The sequence below is a fragment of the Lygodium microphyllum genome, chromosome 3 (assembly GCF_053477565.2).
Source record: "Lygodium microphyllum isolate KBCC chromosome 3, Lygodium_microphyllum_v1.1.10, whole genome shotgun sequence".
Lineage (NCBI taxonomy): Eukaryota > Viridiplantae > Streptophyta > Polypodiopsida > Schizaeales > Lygodiaceae > Lygodium > Lygodium microphyllum.
The window spans coordinates 175320043-175346249 of record NC_141137.1 but is presented as its reverse complement, the minus strand read 5'-3'; the positions used below and the strand labels follow the sequence as shown (position 1 = coordinate 175346249).

The 26207-nt window shown below is 43.7% G+C and overlaps 1 protein-coding gene across 6 annotated transcripts in view; it reads right to left on the bottom strand.

Annotated features, from left to right (window-relative positions):
* Positions 1–14649, bottom strand: part of LOC148039235 (zinc ion binding protein) — a 52314-nt gene extending 37665 nt beyond the window's left edge. For all 6 annotated transcript variants that reach the window (XM_087675119.1, XM_087675121.1, XM_087675115.1 and 3 more), the window contains exons 1-3: positions 13020–14649; positions 12840–12895; positions 12405–12671 (exon numbers count right to left, since the gene is read on the bottom strand). In XM_087675119.1, the coding sequence (XP_087531245.1) occupies positions 12405–12671; positions 12840–12895; positions 13020–14622 (1926 nt within the window). In that variant the 5' untranslated portion in view covers positions 14623–14649. The remainder of the gene's footprint in view (positions 1–12404; positions 12672–12839; positions 12896–13019) is intronic.
* Between the last annotated feature and the right edge of the window lie 11558 nt (positions 14650–26207).

The following is a 26207-nucleotide window of genomic DNA, read 5'->3' as shown; positions in this document are numbered from 1 at the left end:
TACTTCGCTTTCGAGTTTGAGAGGGGGTGGTTTTCTTCTCTTGATAGTGGCAATGATGTTGCTTACAGTTTTTCGCTTTCAAACATTTATTTCTTTTGTATTGCATATTATGAATATTTGTAACTTCATTTGCACTCTCAAGATGACATGATTGTAAAAGGGCGCTTGGGCAAGTAAACAATTCCCTTGCGAGGGCACTGTCCAAGTGGCATTGTTGCATCACATTCTACATGAGCATGAAACCTTGCATCTTTCTTTGCATTACCCCAACATTGGCATTCTATTCATATGAACATGCATCTATCTGCACTTATCCCTTCTCGATCACTCTTGGAGTGGTCTACTCCATATCCACCATACTCATGGCATTGCACATGGCAATCTTCAAAGGCAGCTTTTTTCCCTATGCTTGCATGCTAGCCTTGCTTGCTTAACCGTCGTATTACCTTTCTCTCCACATATTCTCCATAAGATTGGCACACACATCCTTAGAAATCTCTAGGCACTTATCCTAGTAGGTGTGTGTAATTATTTTGCTTGTTCTCTAAAGGTAATGGAGCTATCCATCCTCCCCCCCCCCCCCCCCTCTGATACTTCCGGGCATAGTGACTCGATGGGACGCATGCTAATTTAAACCTCTCATCTAATGCTAAATCTGGTGATACATTACACGAAAAGCCTTCCCAAAAAACAAAAAACACACACACATACACAAAGTCCATTGTTGACTTTTGGAGCTCTTACAAGTTTGTCGTGTGTTTTGATGGGGGAGGTTACTCATTCTAGAGTGGCCATATATGTGCATTTCTATGCATTTCCTCCGATTGTCACATTCCAGTGTGCTTTTCTTATGCAGTTTCTGCATTTCTTGACCTGTCCTTGCCTGTTGGACATTGTCCATACCTGTCACTATTTTTTCTATGCCACTTATATTTTTTTGGCATTTTTACCAACACAACCAGCATTAAATGCTGGTCTGGCATCCTTTTGAGGCAAGTCAGTCAGATTTGGGCATTATTGACTATTTATAGCCTGCCCTCTCCACACTTCATTATCATCAGGTCATCTTCCCTCCTTTTGGTAGGTGCACACTCCGTCTCCATCATCTTCCTCCATCTCCAATGCTACCGTCATCATCAACCTAATCTAGTGCCCTCACTAATGCAATGGGCTGCATGCAGGGATTGATCTATCCTCCTTCTATACAGCCTTTGTTCCTTGTTCAGTGCAGGTTTCTTTTCTTCTTCTCTTACAGATTGTCTCTCTCTCTTCCTCTATGTTCTAGTTTCTTCTTCCCTTGCGCACTCTCACATGGTACCATCACCAAAAGAGAGGACACACAGCTGTGTGGAGCTGCAGCACACTGCCTATTGCTGAGGCGACCACTCTAGAGTGTAGACGACCATCCCAGACTACTCTAAACTCCTCCCAAATAAGTGTTTTGCTATTAGGCGGCTTTTTTCTCCCCTTTTTTCTTGCATTTTGCTGCCAGCTATTGTCTGCATCAGCAAAAGCAAACTTCGGCAACACACGCAATTGACAAGATTAGTAGGCGGCAAGTTTTTGAATCATCATTTTCAGTAAACACAGCCTTTTCTCATGTGAAGGGGATAGTTATTTTCCTCCAGATGAATCATCTACATCTAATCCTTCGAGATCTTGTAGCTGTTTTCCATTGTTTGAGAGCTTGTCTTGTCCAAGCGCAATTTTTGTGGGTGTTTCTCTTGTAGGATATCGAAAATGTCTTTGTAAAAATTACACGGCGCAGCGAACAAAATCTAAGAAAGAGATAGAAATAGAAAGTACACAACAGATAAGAGGAGAATTAGAAATTTTCTTTAGCTCCAAACAACTAATACAGAGATGGCTCTGTCCACCCGTGCGCTTCCATAGTGAAGCTTAGATGGCGATCTAGACAAAAGATAGGTGAAGAGCTTAAGGCTAGCTGGAACAACTCTGACTAGGTGAAAGATAGATGATTGATGGCTGTGAAGGGGTTTAGCTTTTATAGCCCGTGAAGGCGGTTAGGTCAGCATGACCGACCTACCATATGAGCCTCCACTAGTCGGCCAGGGAATATTCCCTTTACTGTCAGGCCAGCGGCGCTGCCCCCGTACCCCCGCCAGGAGAAGACATCCAGACTGTCTTATCACCAGTCCTCATCACTCCAGATTGCCTCAATTATGATGAATTTGGTCGTGTTTGGCTAGATATACAGGCATACTTGTACTCGAGAAATTCTTTCTTGAATAGCCTTAGCAATAGCAAAGGTTTGGTTTCACCCAATCACTACCTACTGCATTATGTCAGCCCGGAGCTTCTCTTGATGATTGGAGGATCCAATACCTGTCCACCTTCAGCTATAACCTACAAGTCCGACTCATGGACTCTTGGTTATCTTTTATGTGATCTTCTGTTCGAGGAGACTCCATTAGATGATTTGCTATTATTTGATCTCTTTGAAACGACAGAGCAGTCTCTTCAGAGGGTAGAATCATGGTTGAGGGAAAGGTTCGGGTATGATACTAGGGAACCTGAGGCAGCATGCTTAAGTGCTAAGAATTGTTATATGCACTTGGCGAAGAATCTGATCAAGTGTTTTGCTCAAAGACCCTCACAAGGAGAAGACATCCAGACTACTGCGTTTATGAGGGTGGGGCATTGAGCATATCTAACAGTCTTATCACCAGTTCTTTGTTGACTCAATGGAGGATGTCTCTGTCCTTTAATTTGAGAGACGGAGAGATTTTCGTGCTAGTTCATGCAACAAACAGAGGTCTCCTAGCCCATTTTTATGGGATCCCTCTCCTCTCCGTTCTCTCCATGTTTCACAAAAGGCCCATTCAGTTAGCCTTCATATGCCTTCCATGGCACCCTCTATGCAGACCTTTACGCAAAGAAGACTGGCTTAATGGTTCCAACTACTCGCTTTGGTCGTGTAAAGTGGAGTGTATCCTTGATACCTTCAATCTTTGGGAGTTTATTACCCACCCTATTCCCCGTCCAGTGGAGGATCCCACAATTGGATCATCGATGGATCATGCAGCCTTATGGGATCTAGAGCTCGATCTTTCCTCCTATGAGCTTACACGATTCTGTCTTAGTGCAAGCTTGCTTCTTCGTACCATCAGAAGACGTTTGCCCACCGAATTTACTCTTGAGAAGAAATTAGGGATGCTCACTGTTAATGATTCTCCTTCCATGAAGGATCATATCAATAGGTTGGAGGACATGCGGAATGTGCTTGTGTCCCTTGGCAGAATGATCTCTTCAGAGGATATGGCTATGATTCTTTTGACTCAGCTACCATCTCCCCAGTTTGATGTCTTCTACACCTGCCTTCTTACATCGAGGACCTGTGAGAAGCATCTATGGGAGAAGCTTGACCGCTTGGTTTGGAGCATGATGAGTGCATCAAAGACATAGCCAGTGGATCCACCTCCACCAAAGCTTTTATTGCAAGTTCGAAAGGGGGAAAAAAGAAGAAAGGAAAGTCAAAGGCTAAAAGATAGGAGAGTTCTTCAAGCTCTCACTCCAATTCGGAGCAACCTAAATGCCCATATTGTGGGAAGAGGACACATCCAAAGGAGAAATGTTGGAAGAAGTATCCTCACCTTTGTCCAAGAGCAAAGGATGGAGCTAAAACATTTGAGCTTCTACCTCTACTCCAGTAGTTACCCATGAGTCAATTCCTTCATATTATTAACCTAGAGGAGCCTTCTTCAATGGTTGCCTCTGAGAAACTTTGGCTGATTGATAGTGAAGCTTCTAGTTATATGACTCCATTGTTGAGAAACCACTTCTTCAGTTCACACACTTCATTTAGGGTTTTGCACTAACAACCCCAAAAAGGACTAGTGTCCACATTTTGGCCACTTTTTCAATGAGCACCCACATAGTGGTGTGCCATCCTAGACAACTTATGCCTATAAATAGGCCAATCACTTCATTCGTTCTTTACTCGACCATCCCTCTCTTCAATCATTCTTCACCACATTCTTAGGTCACCACCACCACCTTCCTTCTCACCAACCCCTTCCACAGCCCTCACACCCCTTCAAGAGAACATTGTGGTTCATGGCTCATGGCAACCTTCACCCTTCCTCTTCTCCTTCAGTTACCCTATTCCAACATCAAGCCTTGCGTTTGGAGCATCTTCCACCAGACATCACCATCCTCTGCTTGGCATCAACACCCTTCTCCTTCATGCTCCACCTTCACCTGCGTTTTTCAGTCTAGATGTCTTCTCCTTACCTGGCATCAGCATCCTAGGCTTTGACGACAGTCTCCATCACCGAGCGTCAATGATTTCATCACTCATCCGTCACAGGGGCTGCTGGGACCAGCATTTTTGCAGCCTAGCTTCTCCTTCATCACCTGGCATCACTCTCTATCATAGAGGCTATTGGGACTTGCATTTTTGCAACCGGCTCATCCTCCATCATCTAGTGTCATCATTATCCACCCGGCGTCAACATCTAGGCTGCTCTCCCTGCGTTTGACAACACCAACAATCTAGGATTTGTGTTTTGCTGCCCAGGTCACTCCCCAGCATCAGAGAACTATGGTTCGCTCCCTCGACAACTGGTGATCATCTTCAACATCTCCGACGGCATCAGAGGTTTGTGGTCCGCTCCATCAATAGTTGTCTTTCACCTTCCAGTGATTACTTCAATAGCCCACTGCCCAAAGGACTGCTTTCTGCTCCCTTCACTGTGCAAAATTCCCATAGGTATTGTTGCTTGATTCAGATAGGACAATGTAGTTATCTTTTGAGCTTTGATCTTCGACTCTATTGTATCAACTTTTCTTCTCATAACATGATTCAATGCATCCTCACCATGTTCTTCTTGTCTTTCTGAGTTTCTCTTCTCTCTTAGTGTTTACCATACACACACTGTGTTACTCCTTGCAACCCTACAATCTCTCTACACTATTGCTTATTTTGACATGGTATTAGAGCATACCTATTATTTTTGACATGGTATCAAAGCACAAGAGGTCAAAGAGCTAAAGACCCTGCTCATCATAGAAGGCAAAGACAGGTTGCAGGTTCGGCATCATCTACTAATTTCCCCCTTCATTTCCACTACATCACCAAGAGACAGAGATACTCTTCTCTTCCTCTCCCACCCACCCTCCCTTTTACAGGTTGACACTCCGATGCTATGAGTTCTCCACAGGTCAATGGACAAACCACTGGGTGCTCCTGTTCTAGCATCACTAGAACCCCCACTGATGCTTGCCGCCATGGACCTTTGCTCCCTACCCCACTGGAGTATATGAGTCTACCCCCCCAGGCACTCATTCTGCCACCTCTCCCTTCTGGTCCACAAAGTTTATTCTACACCCCCTTTCAATTTTTTATACTCAAGGCAATAAGACACATCCGATGCACACTAAGTCCTTTCGAGCCACAAGAGGACCGACTAGTACCACTGCCTCCTTGGGAGCGCTGCAAAGCGCTACGAAGGTTGCTTCTACTTCTTCTAGGGTTTCAAGAATGCCACCTTGACAACCTATGCTTCTGCAATCCGTTCCCCTGAGAGACTGTGATTGTTGGATACCGTCCTCTCGGCAATCTACTCCTTCAAGAGACAGTGATTGTTTGACACCCTCCATTACTTCGGCCCCCTAGTCCGCTCCACTAGGAGACAATGACTATTGCCCACCCTTGACTCAACCTAAGCCTCCCTTTTCCCCACCCTCAACTACTCAAGTTCGAGAGGCCACCTTCGATACCCCAGATATCTTCTTCGATACAGCCGACCGCACTTTCTTCGTCATCAATTGATTCGAAATTCGTGATCCGTGAGTTTTTAGATTCCCTATCTCTTGCAGAGGGGGATCTACTATCTTTGCCCTTAGAGGGGCTTTCTACCTCTTCGGCTTCAGAGGGGGCCCCTGCATCTCCACCCTCTAGGGGGGCACCTACTCATCCTAAAGTTTGTCACCCTCCATTTACTCTTTCAGGATGGCTATCTTTGAGTAACCGTTTCTCCTATTGATACCCGGCATCTTCAGAGACTGCCTAGATCAGGGCCTAGGAGGTTCAACCGCGACTTGGTGACGAGGCCTTCAAATTCCTTCCAGCATGGAGTTACAATGCTAGTGGCTTCTTTCCCAAGGTGGAGTCTGGTTCTACAATTCATCCCGTTACTGTTTCTTACTACAGGTTACCTTTCAAATGGAAATCTTGGATCTCCGAGATCCTCTTCTTCTTCATTGTCACTCTCTTCGCTCTTCTTTCTTCATCCCTTTTTGGGCCTAAGAGGGGGTATTGAGAAACCACTTCTTCACGTCACACACTTTATTTAGGGTTTTGCACTAACATCCCCAAAAAGAGCTAGTATCCACATTTTGGCCACTTTATTAGTGGGCACCCACACAATGGTGCGCCACCCTAGACAACTTATGTCTATAAATAGGCCAATCACTTCATTCATTCTTTACTTGACCATCCCTCTCTTCAATCATTCTTCACCACCTTCTTTGGTCACCACTGCTACCTCCCTTCAATCACCAGCCCCTTCCACTAATCTCACATCCCTTCAAGAGGACCTTGTGGTTCGTGGCTCATAGCTGCCTTCACCCTTCCTCTTCTACTTCAAGTGCCCTGTTCTAGCATCAGACCTTACGTTTGGAGCATCTTCCACCTAGCGTCACCATCCTCTACTTGGCATCAACACCCTTCTCCTTCAGGCTCCACCTTCACCTGCGTTTTCCAATTTGGAGGCCTTCTCCTTGCCCGACATCATCATCTCCAACTTTGCATTAGCATCCTAGCCTCTAGCGACAGTCTCTATCACCGAGTGTCAATGATTTCTTCACTCATCCACCACAAGGGATGCTGGGACCTGCGCTTTTGCAACCTGGCTTCTCCTCCATCACCTGGCATCACTCGTCTATCACAAAGGCTGCTGGGACCTAGGTGTTTGCAACCTGGCTGATCCTCAATCATCGAGCATCATCATTATCCACTTGGCATCGGCATTTGGGCTGCTCTCCTTGCGTTTGACAGTTTCAACACTCTAGGATTTGTGTTTTGCTGTCTAGGTCACTCCCTGGCATCAGAGGACTATAATTCACTCCCTCGAACAACTAGTGATCATCTTCCACATCTTCGGTATCATAGGTCTATGGTCTGCTCCATTGATAGCTATCATTCACCTTCCAGTGATTACTTCAATAGTCCACTCCCAAAGGATTGTGTTTCGCTTGCTTCACTATGCAAATTTCCTACAGGTGCTACCGTCTAATTCAAATAGGATAGTGCAGTTATCTTTTGAGCGTCGACTCCATTGTATCAGCTTTTCTTCTCATAGCATGATTCAATGCATCATCACCATATTATTCTTGTGTTTCTGAGTTTATCTTCTCTCTCAGTGTTTGCCGTACACACTTTGTGTTACTCCTTGTAAAACATATTCTCTCTGCACTGTCGCTTATTTTGACATCCATGAGGTGATTTGTTGCAAGATCTACGCTCTTCTAAGGGATCAATCACTCTTGGTGACATTGTATCGGTGCCTAATATTGCATAGTCATTTATTGCGTATGGCCGTGAAAATTCAAGGATAGCCTATTATTACAAATAGGCAGTTTGCCTTTGTTTCCCGATAGCACATCAAGCTCCCTTTCACAGGCCCTTTATGTTCCGAACTTCGGCTTTCCACTCCTCTCAGTTTATGGTCTTACAAGGCTCGATACCCGAGTTGTCTTCACAAAGCAGGCCGTTTATATTGCGGATTCTACTACAAGGATTGTTCTCGCAATAGGTTGGTAGAAGAGTGGGCTTTATAATCTTCATTCCCCTTCTTTTATGCACGGTCGTCCAAGGCAATTGTCTATTGCTATACCCATTCCCGCTTGGCACCATCTTTTCCACATATTCCTTCCCATCCCCCACCCTCTCCTCCAGTGGTTCCCTCGCAAAACCCTCATCCCTTTTAGAGGGGACGAACTCGATGATGCGGCTATGGATTCCCTGGCCCCTAATGTTTTGTTTCCCAGGATCGTGAGGAGCTTCTTCATTGACAATCTTCATCAACGGACCTCATTGACATTGGCATTCCTCTTGCCCCCACTCCCCCATGATCCATTTCTTCTTTGGTCTTCTGCCACATCCAGGATCTAAGAGAGGGTGTTAGCAGTCATGTTTGTTATGCCTTGTCATCTCCTGCCTATGAACCTTAGTTTGAGTCAGACAAGGACTTTTGGACCTCTGACAAGCCTGTCCTATTTTGATGGGGGTGGCTACTCATTCTAGAGTGGCCATTTGTGTACATTTCTATGCATTTCCTTCGGTTGTCGCGTTCCAATGTGCTTTTCTTGTGCAATTTCTACATTTTCCAAGCTGTCCTTGCCTATCAGATATTGTCCATGACTTCCAAGATTTTTTCTATGCCACCTATATTTTTCTGGTATTTTACCAACTTTAATGCTGGTCGGCCATCTTTTTGGCATCCTTCTAGGGCAAGTAGGTCAAAGTTGGGGATTGTCGGCTATTTATAGCCAGCCCCTCTCCACACTTCATTATCATCAGGCCATCTTCCTTCATTTTGGGCAGGTGTGTACTCCGACTCCATCATCTTTCTCTATCGCCAGTTTTGCCATCATCATCACCTGATTTAGTGCCCTCACTTATGTTGTGGGCTATATGCACGGACTAATCGGTCCTTCTGTATTCAACATTTGTTCCGTGTTCAATGCAGGTTTCTTTAAAACTTTTCTTCTCTTGCAGATTGTGTCTCTCTCCTCCTTTGTATTCGAGTTCCTTCTTCCATTCCGCACTCTCCCAAGATAACCATCACCTCTGTAGTCTTGGTAGGTCACTAGGTAGCCAACATGCACCCTTTGCCCAATGCCCTAGCTGCTTTGGGGTGGAACACCTGGGGTAACAGAAAATAAACATCAAGGGCTTATTTCTCATAGAGGAGGTGTTTGTGAGAGTGCACAACGGAAGAACACGAACACAGAGGAGGAGAGAGAGAAAGCAGGGAATGAAGGAAGAAAATCTGCACTGACTGAAATGAATGCTGAATACACTGAAATGGACTGATCAGTCCCTGCACGCAGCCCGAAGCGTCAGTGAGGATACCAGATCAGGCTGATGATAACGACAGCACCGAAGACGGAGGAAGATAACGGAGTCGGAGTGTGCACCTGCCAAAGAAGGAGGGAAGATGATAATACAACTGACTGCCAAGTGGGAAATGGCTATAAATAGCCAAAAAACCCAAAAACTGGCCGACCTGAAATTTGAGGCCATAAATATGTCCGACCAGCATTTAATGCTGATCCGACCAACATTTAATGCTGATCCGACCAGCATTTAATGCTGGTAAAAATGCCAGGAATGCTCAAAAAAATCCTGGAAAGGGTGGACCATGTCCGGCAGGTGAGGCAGGCTGAATAATGCAGAAATTGCCCCGGGAAATGCACATAAAATCTCGACTGGAGGAGAAAATGCACTGAAATGCAATAAACTGAGTGCTCTAGAATGAGCTACCTCCTCCGTCAAAACAAGTGATAGACAAGTCAGAGCTCCTAAAGTCCTCATCTGACTCAGACTGAGGCTCACAGGCAGGAGATGACAAGGCATGACAAACATGACTACTAACAGTGTTTAGCTAAAAATGCATTAGCCTAACTTAAACAGCCCCAAAGCATGCTTAATCAACGAAGAAACCTTCTTATTTTAAATAGAAACGCAATCCTAGAAAGTTATTGTGTTCCATATGCAAAACCCTAATTTGAGTGCCCCAAACTTTCTATAAATAGGCATGCAACCCACCACTCTCTCTCAATCTTATTTTTGCAAGTTTCACAAGCCATATCTCTACTGCCCACACCCCATTTGCAAAGGACATTGCAGCCAAAGCTTCCCCCAACCTTTAGCTACCATCTGGCGCTCGATTCCAACCTCCATCACCAACATCCAAGTTTTTGCCTACTGCTTCATCACTGTCAAATTTGCATTTGCTGCCAGGCATCCATCCCCACCTGCTGACGTCATCCTCCACGCTGCATTTATAGTCATCAAGGGTCTCTGGAGATTGCACCATCACTTCAACACCCATTTGTACATCTGCCTTCTTCATTTCAGCATTCGTCTACTGCAGATTTCTGTGTTCTACTATCTCTTTTCTCTCTCCCTCTTCTCTTGTGTTCATTTCTTTCAGTCTTGTCCTTATGCTTCAACATTTGCTGCACTCTGACAAACTTAACTGATCTTGACTAGAAGAAGACTGATTGTGGTTGATTGATGCATGTGGAAGAACTGATCTCAGAGTCTTTGGAACACTGTGGACTGATCTATACAAACATAACATGCTGTTCACTCCTTGTTTAGAACATTCTACCATGATTCAGAGTGATTCTATTGCTTGTTGTGAATAGGATTGAGGGGTTTCTGTGGACAGATCTAGGACATTTTTTCACACTGCTGTAGGTAATTCAAAGCAAGAATTTTATGCTGAAAATAGGGATCTTTTGAAGGGGAGAATAGGGTATTGTGAAGGATACAGGCTGCTTTGAGTCCGCTCTGATTTATGCATGTTTGAAGCCATATTTTGGGTCAAAAGTACATTGTTTTGAGCTCGGATTGATGTATAGCAAACTATAAATCTTTTGAGCTGAATGAAATCAAGTTTTCTCTTAGCTATAGTCTTAGAATTATTGTTTGAAAGTGATTGTATATGCTATGTTGAATCTAAGTCAAAGCTGGAACATGATAAATACAAACTACAATTGGGTTGTTGTCGTATTCCCTATGTTCCGCTTGTTCCAATTATTTATTGCCTTCTTCTTTTGCAAATTCTCTTGCTTTTCTTCTACAAGCTCTTCTTGCCAAAACCCTGACGGTTTTAGGCCAAACATGACAAATCTCTCTCGACACCAGTTCTACCAGCTCTTCCCCAAGATCATGGAAAAATTACAATCTGTGGCACATCTGGGAATCTTATGATTTGGCAAAGCTTGTGACTAAAGCCATTAATCATCCAAAGGTCAAGGATTTTGCCACTCTTTCTACGGAGTAGAAGCAGCAATTGGAGAAGGCTCATGCACATTGGAACAAATTGAGGGTCTATATCTGTTTGTTCCTCTCTCTCATGCACACCGCCATGATTGCTCACATTAAGCATTTGACATGTGCTTGTGAGATATGGCTGAAGCTAGACCAGCTCTATAATCAGATGACTCTTATGAATAGGGTGTCTTTGGAGGTTCATTTTAACTTTGAACCCGAATGAGCCCACCTCCATGCAAGACCACATTAACAAGCTTCACAATTGTTTCAAAATGCTAGTAAGGAAATTTAATCCGAAGACATGGCAGTGACTTTGTTGTCACAGTTGCGTCCCCAGTTCGGTGCTTTTTATCTGACTTTGATTCCATCAGGGTATTCTAACACTCTTAAATGGGAAGAGCTGGTTCCCATGGTGTTGCTGTGTTTTCTGTTTTCAAGTTTCTCTCTGAGTTCAGTTGTTAGTCGTGTTTTTACACATTCTATGTCCTCTGCAAACCCTAGAGTGTTCTCCTCACAACCAAAAGCGTTTTGCACCAGCAATGGATTCAATACTACAATTTTGATCCCGAAAGATGGGCATGCCATCAATGTAGACATGAGAAAATTGTCCAAAACTCCTAGAAATATTAGGTTAAACAATGGGTTCCACCATCTTGACATAAATCTGTCTTTACAAGTTAGCTCCTTTGTGCAACAGTCGCTTACCATACAGCAAAACAAAGTCAGGCCCTCAAAAAGGTGCTTTTGACCAAGCAATAAACTGCAGGAATGACCAAAGAGGTCTGAGCCAAAGGAAATAAGCCAATGAAGCAAGTGCATATTGTAGCCATACTAAAGGGCTAAGATCAGCCTGAATGTAGCTAAAACACCTCCAAACCAAGGAATGGACAGAGTAGCCTTAAACCTATCATCTCAAACTCCCTCTTCAGGATCTCCTTCCTGTCAGTTATGTGCTCAGTGTGACATGATCAAACCATCCACATAAGGGGATAACTGAGCGATCATAACATCCTCCACTCTACTAAAGTCTAAGATGTTTCAAGATTCAACTGAATGCTAACAGAGACACAAAATCATTTGCTCAACAGAGGTAGAACTTGCCAATAAGCAACGACAGGCATCACCACTATCTACATGGAGCCTCCCCTTCTCCCATTTGTGTGGAAGACACATAGTCACAAGCTACTTGAGGAAAAAGGGACCACACAATCTACAAAGAGCCTTGCACACTCCAGCAGAAAGGATCTTACAAATAACTGATACAGCGACACTGGAGCTGCAGAATAACGACAGAAAACAGTTCTGAGGCAATCCATACATGGACCAAGCATTGTAACCAAACACATAATGCTGTCCAACATAATTTAATTACCTGTAAGGACCACACCTTGATCATTTTGTCACCACCCCCACTGTACAGATAATGATCTGCAGAAACTGCCAGAGATGCAACCCCAGAATAACGCCAGTCTTGATGATGATGCCATTCAGCTAGTGAATTCTCAGCAAGAGTCTCAAGATCCCATACTCTGATTTCCCCACCATAATCTCCACTTATACAGACATTTGATTGTTGGTCAGCAGCCACAGCCATCACCTTATGGCTATGCCCTTTTAATGTCTTTACCAAGGCAGCATCCTGTGACAAGAGTTTACACTTAGTAGATCAAAACAGTCACAAGCTCACAATGTAGGTAATACAGATAAAGACACTCGGAGGCTGTTATGTGCCCCAGAAGAGTCCACAAGCATGCTCTATTTAGGCTTCAACATGAAACAGAGGATCCAGGTTGAAAGTTGCTCTTACTGTTAAAGACCACACGCATAATGTTTTATCAAAAGCAGCGCTTACTAGGTATTCACCTGCATAAGATAAAGAAAGTTTAGAAGTCTTCCTCCAACTCTGGGTGACGTGAATAACTAACAGTTCAGTGGTGGTCTTTTAAGACCGTGACCACTGGCCAGAGGCAGCATAAGAGGAACTCACCGCACACTGCCAGGGATGTTACACAGTCTGAATGTCCATCCAAAGACTTCTGCACTTCAGTTTTATTCTCAGGAGTTTCAGCTGATACAGTGGCTTGAGTCCATGTCAATGTCCCACGCTGTATGATAGTTTTTTGTACAGGACTCTCTCCAGTTTTACTAACATCACGTTGCAGGGCTAAGCACCAGAGCTGCCCTCCACTGTAACCAGAGGATAAAGAGCCTTCTCTATGATCCAGAGTGTCACCTACAGCATGAGTTAAAAGGTGCCAAATTTCAAGGACACCAGGCCTCTCTTGGGGTCTTTGAGCAAAACACTTGATCAGATTCTTCGCCAAGTGTATATAACAATTCTCAGCACCTAAGCATGCTGCCTCAGGTTCCACAGTGTCATACCCGAACCTTTCCCTCAACCATGATTCTGCCCTCTGAAGAGACTGCTCTGCCGTTTCAAAGAGATCAGATAATAGCAAATCATCTAATGGAGTCTCCCCGAACAGAAGATCACATAATAGACAACCAAGAGTCCATGAGTCGGACTTGTAGGTTACAGCTGGAGGTGGACAAGTATTGGATCCTCCAACCGTCAAGAGAAGCTCCGGGCTGACATAATGCAGTAGGTAGTGATTGGGTGAAACCAAACCTTTGCTATTGCTAAGGCTATTCAAGAAAGAATTTCTCGAGTACAAGTATGCCTGTATATCTAGCCGAACACGACCAAATTCATCATAACTGAGGCAATCTGGAGTGATGAGGCCAGCAATCAGACCTTCGTTGTGCAATCCTGTAAACAATTCACACAACTCGACTCCCCTGATGAAAAACGCTCTGGGAAGTGTATGGCCAGTTTGTGTCATTACTTCAGCGGAAGGACCTGTATTGCATCTTTTTGCAAAACCCCGGAAGTGATGCCAGTCCTTAGCCAAGGATTTGCAAACTAGATAAAGGTGCCCGTCTGCGCTCATCCAGAAGCCAAAAACAGTGCCTGCTCCTTGAGGCAAGCGCGAGATGCGAAGTGTGTGGAGCAAATCCTTCCTTTGATGGATCGTTAACGAGGCCAGAAGAGATAGAACTGTGTGAAAGTAATTTACCCGCTCTTCTACCTTGCGATGGCTTTCTTCGTCTGCGCAGCTCCGAGCGATCGGATAGAAAGAGACCGGATAATTGCGGCTTACGCTGTGATCCCACGGAGGGAAAGCAATCTGGCCGCTGGAAGTCCGGCAATCTGATGGTGGTGACGAAGGCTGGGGGTCTGTGAGGGTCACTGAACTCTGAGGAAGGATCCATTTGCACAGCTCGGCGAGCGAGTCCGAGTAGAAGGTGCCTTCCTTGTGCGATGGCGATGGCGATGGCGATGGAGGCTTGGAAGCAGATAACAAGCGCAGGAGCTCGATGTTTTTGGGGAGGCCCCGAGGGCCGGCGAGCGGCAGCTTGAAGGTGTGATTGCACTCGGGGCAACGCGGGAGCGCTTGAGGGGCTAGAGCAGCAACGCACGCTTGGCAAAGCGAATGGCCGCAGGCCAGCACACGAGGCACGACGTCCGTGTCATCGTAAGCTTGCAGGCAAACCGAGCACTCCGCAACGATGCTGTCTTCTCCCTCCATTGCCTTTCCCCATTCGTGCGCACAAAATACACAAAATACAAGAATTTACAAAATTTATATCTACGCCATTTTTATTTTAGAGGCCATGTGGATAGCATTTAGACTCTAGAGTCGAGTCACGCCAGGTGAGCAGCGCTTGCACTATCAGCTCTGAACAAAGCTTGTTGGCGTTCTTTTCCCTCTCGTTCATCAAGAACTGAACTGCCCTTCTACAATAAGACTCCGACTTTTGCATGTGTTTTGTGGGGGTAGTGGAGGCGTATCAAAACCCCACTCCAACCTTTGCAAATGCAACATGATATTTGTGGGGAAAGGAGGGTTGCCTTCCCCCACTAGAGTTGGGTGCTAAGAAAAGGAAAAGAGAAAGGAAGAAATTTCTTACAAGGAGTTGATTATCACCTTGCAGAGGCCTAGTAGGTTCTTGGAAACAAGCGCCTTGTCTTCCTAAGGGTAGCTACTAGCCGAAAGGAAAAGGAAGGAAGGTTTGAGGGAAAATAAAAGTGAGCACTAAAAAAGGATTAAGTGCACTAAAAGAGGATTAAGTGCCGCCTCACAAGAGCTTTGTAGGATCTTGGGTACCGAGAGGCCGATGCCCTGTTCTCATTGGGTCACTCTATGTTCAGCTCCCTCCTTTTTACACTCCCAAGTATGGAAACCTCAAACAGAAAATGTGTTACAAGAAAAATATGATGACCAAGCTATAGAAGTCCTCGCTAAGTAGAAGGTCATGGTCCAATTGTCCTAAGTTAGGTAGATAGTTCAGAACACCACTAGGATGACCTCTTTGATAGTATTTTTAGCCAGTCTGTGTTAGAGAAATTGGTTAAAAACTCGCTCTAGATTTATGTCAGATTATGATGGGCCTATCCCTTATGGATTTTCATACCTTGACTTTTTCAGGGGGTAGGGTGAGAGCTGTGGTATGTTTTGTTGTGTATTTTTTGTATCAGCTTGATGCTCTTTGTGGTTATGCATGTGCAAATTTATTCGTAGGATTTGATGGGCTGAGTTGCCCTATCCCGTGGTTGCCAATGACAGTTGAATTTTAGAAGCCACTTCTGAGCCATGCTTGAAGCATTTGAGGCCGTTTTTGGAGCAACAAAGTGTTCGAGAAACGCCAAAGACTAAATTTTCATGAAAAATCAAACAGTAGTGGATAGCCGATCTAGAGCCTTCTTAGATGCATTTTAACATCAGGAATCCAACACGAGTCTCGGTTCGTCGATCAGAGGTCATTTGACCCCCCATTTAGTCCCTGCAAGGTTTGGCATTATAAAGCAACTACTGGATCCAAAAGCCGAAAAATGTGTGACAGGGCCCGGGATTATAGATTTCGATGCTACGAAGTCGCTTGTCCAAATGGATCTCGAATCCGAGTTCATTTGCCTCCTCAAAAGTGAAATATCCACTTGCGGGACAATGTGAACACAAAAGATTGAACCGGTTATTTTAATGTTTTAAACCTTAGGCTTAATAAGAAGCCTCAAATTAATGCAAAAATTGTCAAATAGAGGGGGGTGCAAAAAAAACTTTGGTGCCCTCTTAAAATCAGATCGATGCCTCTTTGATACACACTAGTTTGGAGAGAGAAATTCTCAATCAGGACGAGGAGAGAGGAAGAAGATTATATGAGTTTGCTTATTCTAATGGAGTATTTAGAAATCTAATTTTCTAGTCTTTCTCTCTGCTATCTCCTCTCTCCTGTTAGTGACTGTTCATACGCATCAATTCAAGAGAGAAGGGGGAGGGTTTGTGATAAAGAATCCGAACCAAATGATGATGTTGGAGCGATGGAGGACGTAGATCGAGATGAGAAATGCATTAGCGACAAAGAAGAAGCGTCAGTGGCCTCCCATCTATAAGATACGAGCCTCGAAATCGCAGTTTCTATGCGTAAGTGAGCAGTTCTTTTATTTTATGAAAAATGGTTGAAGAAAGTCATTGATTTTGTTCGTTCTTAATTTTCCATGTTGCATTCTCTCTTAAATATGAAATAAAATAAAAAATATGATGATATAATAATTTTTTACAAAACCCGCAAGTTGCGATTTTGATAAAAATATTAAAATTCAAGGTTTTTGTTGAGTGTTTTGGGATTATATGGAAAAAAAATGGATATGAAAATAATTTTGAGTATTCTTGATCAGTAAGAACTCGTAGTTCTAAAATATAGCATTTTAATGAAGAAATGAATAAATATAGATATTTTTTAAAAAAAAAATCGAGCTAGAAAATTAGAAAAAATACATTTTATATCCGTGAGCATATAACAAGGCTGGAGCAAGAGGATCAAGCCTTAGTCAAAACCTTGTTTCTATGTTATAGTGTGTTTTTAGGTTTCTTTCTCTGCACATTGTCTGCATACTCGTTGTCTTTTACATGGCATCCATAAGACGTCCTTCTCGAGAGATTTTTCAAAGTTCTTAGCACTCGTAATATTTTTAATCTGTCTCCTTGACCTCTCTCTTTAGGTTTCTTTCTCTACACATTGTCTGCATACTTCTTGTCTTTTACATGGCATCCACAAGATGTCATTCTTATTCTATAAACTCTTGCACCATGTATAGCAAAAGCGCAAATGGAGAATGGGAACCCAAAACATTTACCATAAATGATTGGGTTACAATGCTACCATCTTGCAGGGGTTCTCACAGAGTGAAAAAAACAAAACAAGGAGATATCAAATATCATTGGAAGGGACATATCTTTGCCTTCAAAACTATGCCTCAAGGCTGGTATGCTTTGGTGCAACATGTTTACAAGGCTAGAGATATGCACTTGACTCCACAGAAACGTTTTTCCCAACAAGTACACTGTAAGTTTGAGTTGTAAAAGATATGTGAGTATATGGTTTTGTTTGAAGGATATGCTAAATAATGGATTATTGGTTGTAGATATCTTTCCATCAACAAGTTTCGAGTGGCAACCTATGGAGAGCCTCAGCGGAACATTCCATGCCATTCATAAAGAATTTGTAGACATTATTTATGCTAATTAGACCACGAGTTTTTTTCATGAAAGTGGATTTTTTGTGTATTATGGACAATATGTTGTTCCTTCAAGAGCAGGTGTGTATGGATACCTTGAAGATCTGCAGTTACCAAGCCTCTTATCTTTGGCTTGGGAGATGCCTGATGAAGCAACAATGGAGAGTTTTAAACTCAAAATTGCTCAAGATATTCAAAAGGCTATGACTCTTGGAAGGATCTCCTGAAGAGTATGCTTATCGTAGTTTTTACCCTTGCATGTTTTTGTAGCTTGCTTTAAAATAGCATGTTTACAACGGACGAAGGTTTCAAGGCTAAACAAAAAAAATTTAGAGGAAGATTTGGACAAAATTTTAGGTCTATGTTGGAAAGTTAAGGAATTTGACCACAAAGGTGACTTTGTAAGGTGTAATGTGTGCCCTCAATCATTGGGTTTATCCTATAATATATATTGAAAATCTCTTATCATAGGTTTTGATTATAGAAGATACAAACTTAGATTGGGTGCTTGGGTTCCTCTAGATTCAGATATTGATTGTAAGACATTGAAATTTACACTGCAAGTTACCGCACAAGAAGTAAAAGAGGTGAACATTACTTCAAAGTGGAGTCTTAAGGATGTAGGAGACACCTTGGAGTTTCTAGACAATGTTAATCTTGGATATAAGTTCAAGGTAAATGGTGCTATAATTGGAAAAAGAGTTGAGAGCTCTATATCATGTATGAGTTGTTTGCTTCCTAATGTTGTGAGTTTCGGACCATAAATATGCATGTACAAATAATTTTGAATCTTTCTTTTGCTCACAAATATTACTGCCAAAAACATGGAATTATACACATTGAGAAGTACTATTTAAAAAAATCTTAGTATAAGCTTTGCAATGATTCTGTGAATAACAAATCGTCATTTGTGGACCAAAACGATTTCATTATAGCATGAGTTACAAAATTGCAGTACAATTTAATAGGAAAGACTTGTTACAGGCTTTATAATTCTCTGTGATTATATGAACAAAAAATCGTCTTTCATGGGTAAGATCAATATGACATATCATTACATTCTGAGTCAGAATATTGCACTGCAGATGTATATACAAATGGAATGTTACTTTAGTACAAATAGACAAATTGATAGTTATAAGGCTATTTTTTAGCTTCTCCATCCTTAAGACTTTTCTCCTTCATCTGTCATCACTAGTTTCCTCTTAGGTGTTTTCTTTTGTTGCTCGAAGAACTTAACTACCTCATGCACTCTTTTCTCCTTAGGCTTTAGAGGAGATGGACTGCATTTCAATGGGAAAAGCTTAGGCATGCCCTTCATTTTGTGCCCCTTTTGTTTGGACCTTGGAGACTTCTTTTTCTTGGTGGTTGCCATTTTCTTGCCTTTGCCCTTTGTTATTTCCTGTAACAAAGCACACAAGTTATTTGAAGTAGCAAGAGACGTTCACTATAAAAAGGATAAAGCACAGGAGACTTACATTCACCCCCTCTACATTCAGTAACTTTGAATCTATTATCCTTGAAGCATTTGAAACCACTCTCCAGCCACAACTATGTAGATCATTTTGCAATGGGACCTCTTGAAGCAGAAACTTGAAAGGTCTCTGAGGATCAGCAATGCTTTCAAAGCTAGTGTCCAAGTGGGTAGTAACAAGTTTAGCAGCACTGCACATATTAATTTATTAGCGAATATTATAAGCTTTATCTAATAAAGACAAAATAAAGAGTGTTTATTGACAGATTCCTGAAAGAGAATTCATAAAAATGACCTCTCTTGCAGGAATATCGATATAGATTAGGCTGTAGTGACCTTTGCAAACCAAAACACAAGTGAGAAATAATAACCCTAAAGACAAATCATCAAGAGATAGAATATTGAAGAAAGTACCTTTAATTATATGAAAAAAAATATGATGGTTTGTGACACTATTGAAGTCCTTAAAAAACCTTGCAATATTTGAATCAGATTTTGAAAACAAATCCACAGAGAGAAGTGGATCAATAACAAATATACTCTTAGCAATATTAATGCTAAGAGAAGCAACATATGCCCTGTATACAAAGTAAAGACTGAATAAGAAAATGAGTACAGTATAAGGACCCTTGGAAAAATTCATTATAAATAAAGAGAAGCGAAAGACCTTACCTCAAATAATAATAAACTATTGAATCTGTAAGTTGAGTATCCTTTTTCTCAAATAGGATCTTATCCTCTGGAGAAATGCTCAGGTAGTCTTCTTTCTTCGGACTAATAGAAATATTCACAACCATTTGGCCGTACACTTTCCCCATCCTCACATAGTTCACTGGGCCAAGAGTCAAAATCTTTCTCTGGTAGATCAAATCCTCATTTTCTATTACCTCTTTCCTTTTCTCCTCCATGACAAATTCTTGCACACTTGCAACCCTTGTAGGATACAAATGGCTAACCTCTTCAATCTTGGGTGTTGGTAGCTCTTTTTGCTTTCTCCTAGGTGGAACATTGAGGATTTCAAATGCATTTTGATCAGTTGATGGAAGAGGCTTCAAAACTTTGTCAAACCTATATCTAAGTCTACTCACCATACTAAAGTCTTTATTCATTAATGTAATTCGATGTGCATGGGCAGTTGCAATATAAGCATCATTCATAAAATCTATCAAAAAATCCTCTACTGTCTCTTGCAAGCACAGGAGGGCAGACAACTGCCATCTCTTGTTGAGGCCATCCACATAAGCAACAAGGGACAACCTATCAGATATCTCCCTGACCAGTCTAAAAAATGCAACCTTAGGAATGAGGTGCTTGGTTGACTTTTGAGCTTTCCTGATCTATGCAAAACACCTCTGCATGTAAAACCATCTTGACTTTCTCTTTTTCCTCATAGGGGCTTCCTTGGCAGGCTAAGATTAAGGAGAAGTTGAGAGCTCAAACTCACCAAATGACTTGTTCTCTAAGGGAAATTCAGTTGAACTACCACCTGGTGTAACACGGACAACAATTTCTTCAACTGTCTCCTCAACAGTTAGCTCAAGCACCTTCTTGAGAAGATTTCTTCACCAATACCTTCCTTGCAGTTTGTTTTGTCCTTGCCATTGACACCAACACGACGTGATTAGGGAGCTAAATACAAAGGCGACTTGCTCCTCTCGCATGATATAAAAGGCAAAATAATGCTTGGCCCAATACAACGTGATAGCGCTGACCTGAGGTCTATCCTTTGACCTTATTGCTTCGTATCGAAGCCCCAAGGATGTTGTCTCTTGAAGCCATTCTTGAAGGGGAGCTACAAGCTCTACCCTGAGACCTATGGACCGCTTATTGATCAAGCATTTCAAGCCGAGCGGCCATGGCTACCTCTCATATAGCCGACGCGCCATGCCTACCTTATGAGTGTAGTGAGCTTACCTTGATGCTCGATCGAGTACCCTTCTCTCTCTTGCACACCAGTAGCTCCAGATCCTTGTGGCAAGCTCAAGTAACCTCAATCCCTCTCCCATGAGCTCCATCCTCCATAGCCACGCGTGAGACGAGGGAACAGAAGAGAAGAGAAGAAGATGGAGAGAGGAGATGGAGAGCTTCTTCTCCACAATCCCTCACTCTCACACACACTCCCTCACCCTCTCACACTCCTCACTCCCAAGAAGGCAAGAAACAAGAGAAGAAGAAGAAGAAGCTTTAGCCACACACAAGAATGAGCTTCTCATTCACTTTTGAACTTTATATACATGCCCTCCCTTCTTTGGGCGGTCATCCCCTTTTTTACATGGCCGACTATTGGCCTAAGCCCATTTCTCATTTCCCACCATTCTAATTTATCCTATTCCCAACTAATGCATACAATTTGCACAGGAGCGAGCCTGGCACTCTTTTACAAGGATTCGGGAGTGCTTCCACATTTAATGGTGAGCTTTTTACTCTTTTGCTTTCTCGGGGCGACACTGAGACTTTCTGGGGGTCGTGCCCGAACATTTAAATTTTTCAGGGTTTGGTTACCGGTCAAGGTGCCTCTTCCTTCTTTTATCCAGCGCCTTTTTTGCTATTTCTTTTTTTCCATTTTCCCGCTCCTTTGCTCCATTTTCTCGCTCCATTGTGCTGCGGTAAACACGGTAAACATTACCCCCCTCCTAGCCAAGTGCCAGTCCCATGGCACTGCAGTGGGAAGTAGTGGGATAATTGGGTCTGCTACTAAGTGGAACTGGTGGGTAGATGACACTGATTCAAAGGTGAGGGTGTGAATGAGAGATGATGGAGTTTAATGATGATGACCAGGAGAGATTCTGGCGTGCGTTAGGCTTCATGAAGATGCTCGGCAATTCTCACACAGTTGTGGCTTCCATTCTGCGAGCGGCTGATAGGGGTTCCAGTTGGCTGGTGAAAAATATGTAGCCGGTCATCCGTTGAGCATCAGAAACACTTAATCAATAAGAAATCCCTTAGGAGGATGGTGTTGGAGGGATTTATCCTGGAGAAGCCCCCCCGAACTCTGCCTTGACAAAGATATGCTTTGTCTTCGCATTGAAGATCTGTGTCTTTGATTTGAAGATATTTGTCTTTTATTTGAAGATCTTTGTCTGTGATTTCAAGATCTTCAGTGTTGCGTTGAAGATCTTCAACCTTGCATTGAAAATCTTTAGGCTTTTGGAATCAATAAGCGATCCGTAGATCTTGAGGCGTTAGGCATGCATCTTTGGAAGATGAGGTTCCAAAATCTATGCCAATGTCAGATCTATTACTGAGTACTCCTTTTGCTTAATTTGGTTCAGTCATGGTAGCCATCAGCATGTAGATGGTTGGCGACATGAAAATCCAATGCAAAAAAGCTCCTGAAACTGCAGCAATGGTGTCATGTTCGACACATGGAAAAAGTTTTGGTCATTAAAGGATGCCGTGGATGATCTTCTTAAGCTGAGTAGCCAATTCTTGAAACACGAACATAACCTGCAATAAAAGTTGTGCGCTCCCTAAGGGGTGTGTCTGCCTCACCGTGTAGTGCATGGTGCCCGTGGTAGTGGAATTGGAAGATGGGTCTAACCTTGGGCAAGCCCTTGGTAATGTCCCGCACTTGAGGACCCAGTTCGTGTGTCGTTCGAGGTGCGGTGCAAATCTTAGGGTGACAGGTTTGAAAGTCCTGCCCTTGATGTGCCCTAAGTGTGAAGTGGGGAAGGGGCTAGGGAGAACCCTAGATGCAGTGATTGTGGTGCACAATAAGGCGAAGGGAAGTTGCAAGCTCATCATGTGAAGTCTTCTCTCTCTTATCTTTGCTTAGTAGTAGATTCATCCCTTGGCTTTGCTATTCTTTGCTTTTGTCTCTTCTTTCCAGTTCACCTTTTCTTTTGTTGCCTTGTGGCTTTATAAAAAAAAAAAAGAGGTTATACATAGATGCATGTGATACAAGGGCATGATGGAAGTTTAATCCTCGTCATCCGAATGGTGGGTAGGGGATGGTGGAGGGCGAGGGGCTTTGTTAAGGAATCTGCGGCTCAGCAGCAGCAGGTAGCCCTTGAGATTGAGGCGGGTCTTGAGAGTGGTGGTGGAAAGGAAAGGGTGGTTGCACTGTGTGAATTTACTATCGCTCATATCCTCAAGCAGTGCAATACAGAAGGATGGCAAAAGAGTAGCGCGCATCATGAGGCGAGTCATGGTGCTGCTATCTATGGCATTGGGGTCGAAGTAAAGGGGTGGAAGGTGGCGTTCTTGAGGTGCAGGATCTTGGTAGATTAGGACCCTAATTAGTCTAAGATAATTACAGGTTGTTATGAAGGCAGGGTCAAAACAGGATGTGAACTCAGTAAGGAATCTATCTATGGAATTGTACAAACTAGGGAGGGTAAATACAAGGGCATATTTATAGGAGGTGCTATTGGCGTTATAGATGATAGGGAAGTCAAACCTATCGTGGATGGACGGATTAAAATCCACGCCTACCCTTCGAGGACACGGCATGAATGTGGGGTCATTTCTCTCAGAAGGAAGGGTGTTACAAAATGCCATCCAATGTCAAGGTTGACATTAAAAATGTGTCTTCTCCAGGTGGGTTGGCAATTGTAGCCCTCCACCGATCTAGGCACCTGAAAGACTTTATCATGCCAAAATTCGCGGTCCTTGGTTCCCCAAGCAGTTGGGTTGGCCTCTCGCTCCACTAGCCACTTGTTCTTGAGCCTTGCACCCATAGCAATTACATCGTTTACAACTTCAATGGGCATTACTCTATTTAGTTTAGTGGGAAGCTCGAAGCTCAAGTCGAAGGGGTTGCACACACATTCTTGCTGTTCCCAGATGATTAGCTCTGCATGGAATCCAGCGGGAAGGTCCTTAGGGCGCAGTGGGAGAGGAGCACGTTGCCTTGGGATAGGTCTAATGTTCAGCTTCTTCCTTGCCTTCTCCACCATTTCTCTTCTGCGCTTAGCCAAGGCTGCTTTCCTCTCGGTGGATGTGTCAGTGGGTTGCACTTCATCTTGTCGTGGAGGAGAGGATGGTGGGACGTAGTCCTCCTCCTGAGGTCCCAGATCAAACTCTGGTCCACCCCCTTCTACTTGCACTTCTTCTTGCACCTTCTCTTTTGTGAAACCAAGTTTGTCAATTTCTTGCACCGTCAGGCCTACCTGTGTAAGGTATTTTCTTTGCTCCTCCAGGCTCTGTGGCAGGCCTCCTAGTTGTAGTGGTACGTGCAGGCCTGCTATTAGGGCTCTGCGTGCAATGGCTAGCTTCTTCTGCACTAATCATTGGCCTCGTTTTCTTCTGTTTTGGTGGAGTGAAGCAGCGTGTTGAGGAAAGTGTGCTACTGGGCCATCATAGAGAGCTGGACAGCCTCTGCCTGATTTTCAGCCAACACTCTATCTCCTTCTGCTTTGGCCAATCGGTGTGCCAGGTCTCGTACCCTCCTTTCGTTGTGGTCAGCCCATTCCTTCGCTCTCTTCTCCATATCTTCCAGGCTCTCCCCCTAATGGAGGGTCATAGCCATGAGTTGCTTCTCTTGGTCTTCGAGCTAGCGGTGTAGGCGGGATTGCTCCTGGTCTTCATTGACGATTTGCGCACACTGAGCTGATTCAGCTGCACCTACATTCTTTGCACATGCTCTTCTCTTAGCTTTTCTAGCTCTGCAGTCTCCTGTTTGATCTTCTCAAGCTGGTTTTGTGCCTCCTGGTTGACTGCAGTGAGCTGGTCGTTCTTGCGCCGCAAGTGAGAAGTGGTCTCCCTCTCTCCATTGAGGCGATCCATTAGGATTTTTCTTCTTCCCTCCCAGGCAGCATCATGTTCCTTTAGGGTTTTTTGCTTCTTCTACATCTCTATTGCTGGCTTCCTCCTTTAGCACAGCAATCTCCTTTTGGTACTCTGCTATCTGTTTAGTTTTCTCTAGCTGGAGAGTGGCTCTTGATTCTCACTCTGTTGCCAACTCTTCCATGGTAGTTCTCATTCCTTCCTTGGCCTTTTCTAGCTGCGAGAGCAGCTCTTTAATATACTCATCCTACTGGCCTGCTGGAGGTGGGGGATGGGACATGGTGGCGGTGGTGGTAGTAGCTTTTGTTTTCTGTCTTTTAAGCTCTGGGCTTGGCTCCACATCAGCCGTGGCTGGCCTCGTCACTCCTGACACTGGGGTGGCTACACTAGCTTCTCTTGCTAACTCCCTTTGCACTAGGAACTGCAGCCATGTGACCATATTACTCTCATCGACCTTTGGCGAAGTTCCTGGGGCGGGGATGGTTATTACGGAAGCAGCAGGGCTAGTTGGCACAAAACTGGTAGGGACAAGCGTGATGGCCTCCTTGCCCTTGCCCTTTGCGACCGGCAGTGGGATGGGATCTGGCACATTCAAGCTCGTGTCCGGGTTCTCATCCTCTTGGAGTGGGGTTTACTTTCTTTGTCATTGATGTTGTTCCACAGATAGGTGAGTTGCAAGTTCTATATCTTCTTGTTCCTTCTTCCTCAAGGCTTCTTCCTCCTCCTCAGCCCTTCTTTTCCTCTCCTCTTCTGCCTTTCTAGACTCCTCTTCCACTCTCTGTGCATCCTCTTTTTCTTTCCTTTTCCTCTCTGTTTCCTAAGCTCTTGACACTCTTTGCGCTTTTTGCAGTTCTTCTTTCTCTTTCTTCCTCCTTTCTTCTTCCCTTTGCTGTTGGAAGCGCTTAGTGTGCTGATCTCTTTATTGCTGCTGGCGCTGTTCTTCTTGCTTTTCTTCTTCATCACTACTTTCGTCAGAGCCAGAGGATTCTTCGTTGTGTGATGAGGGTGGCGGTCTCTCCTGCTCCTCCTCTACTACTCCTACCTCCTTTACTGCTTCTTCAACGAGGGCAGTTATTAGTACACCTCCATATCCAATGAATGATGCTTTGGAGGCGGCCTTCTTCCTGTCTTTTGCTGCTGGGGATTCACCTCCAGTAGGTTGGCTTCCCAGATCAAGCACTACGGCTGCCTTCTCAATTGTGTGTCTTACATAATCATTCCAGTCAATCTCTTATGGTGCATTGGCCGCGAGGCTTTCGAGCACATGCACATTTATTCAGCCCCTATAGGCAGTGTATCGATGGCTGGAGAAGAGGGTGTGCATGACTTTAGCATGCATGCGGATTTCGTCATTAGTGATGTCCTAGATATTGACTCTGGACCGCACCTGGCCCCTG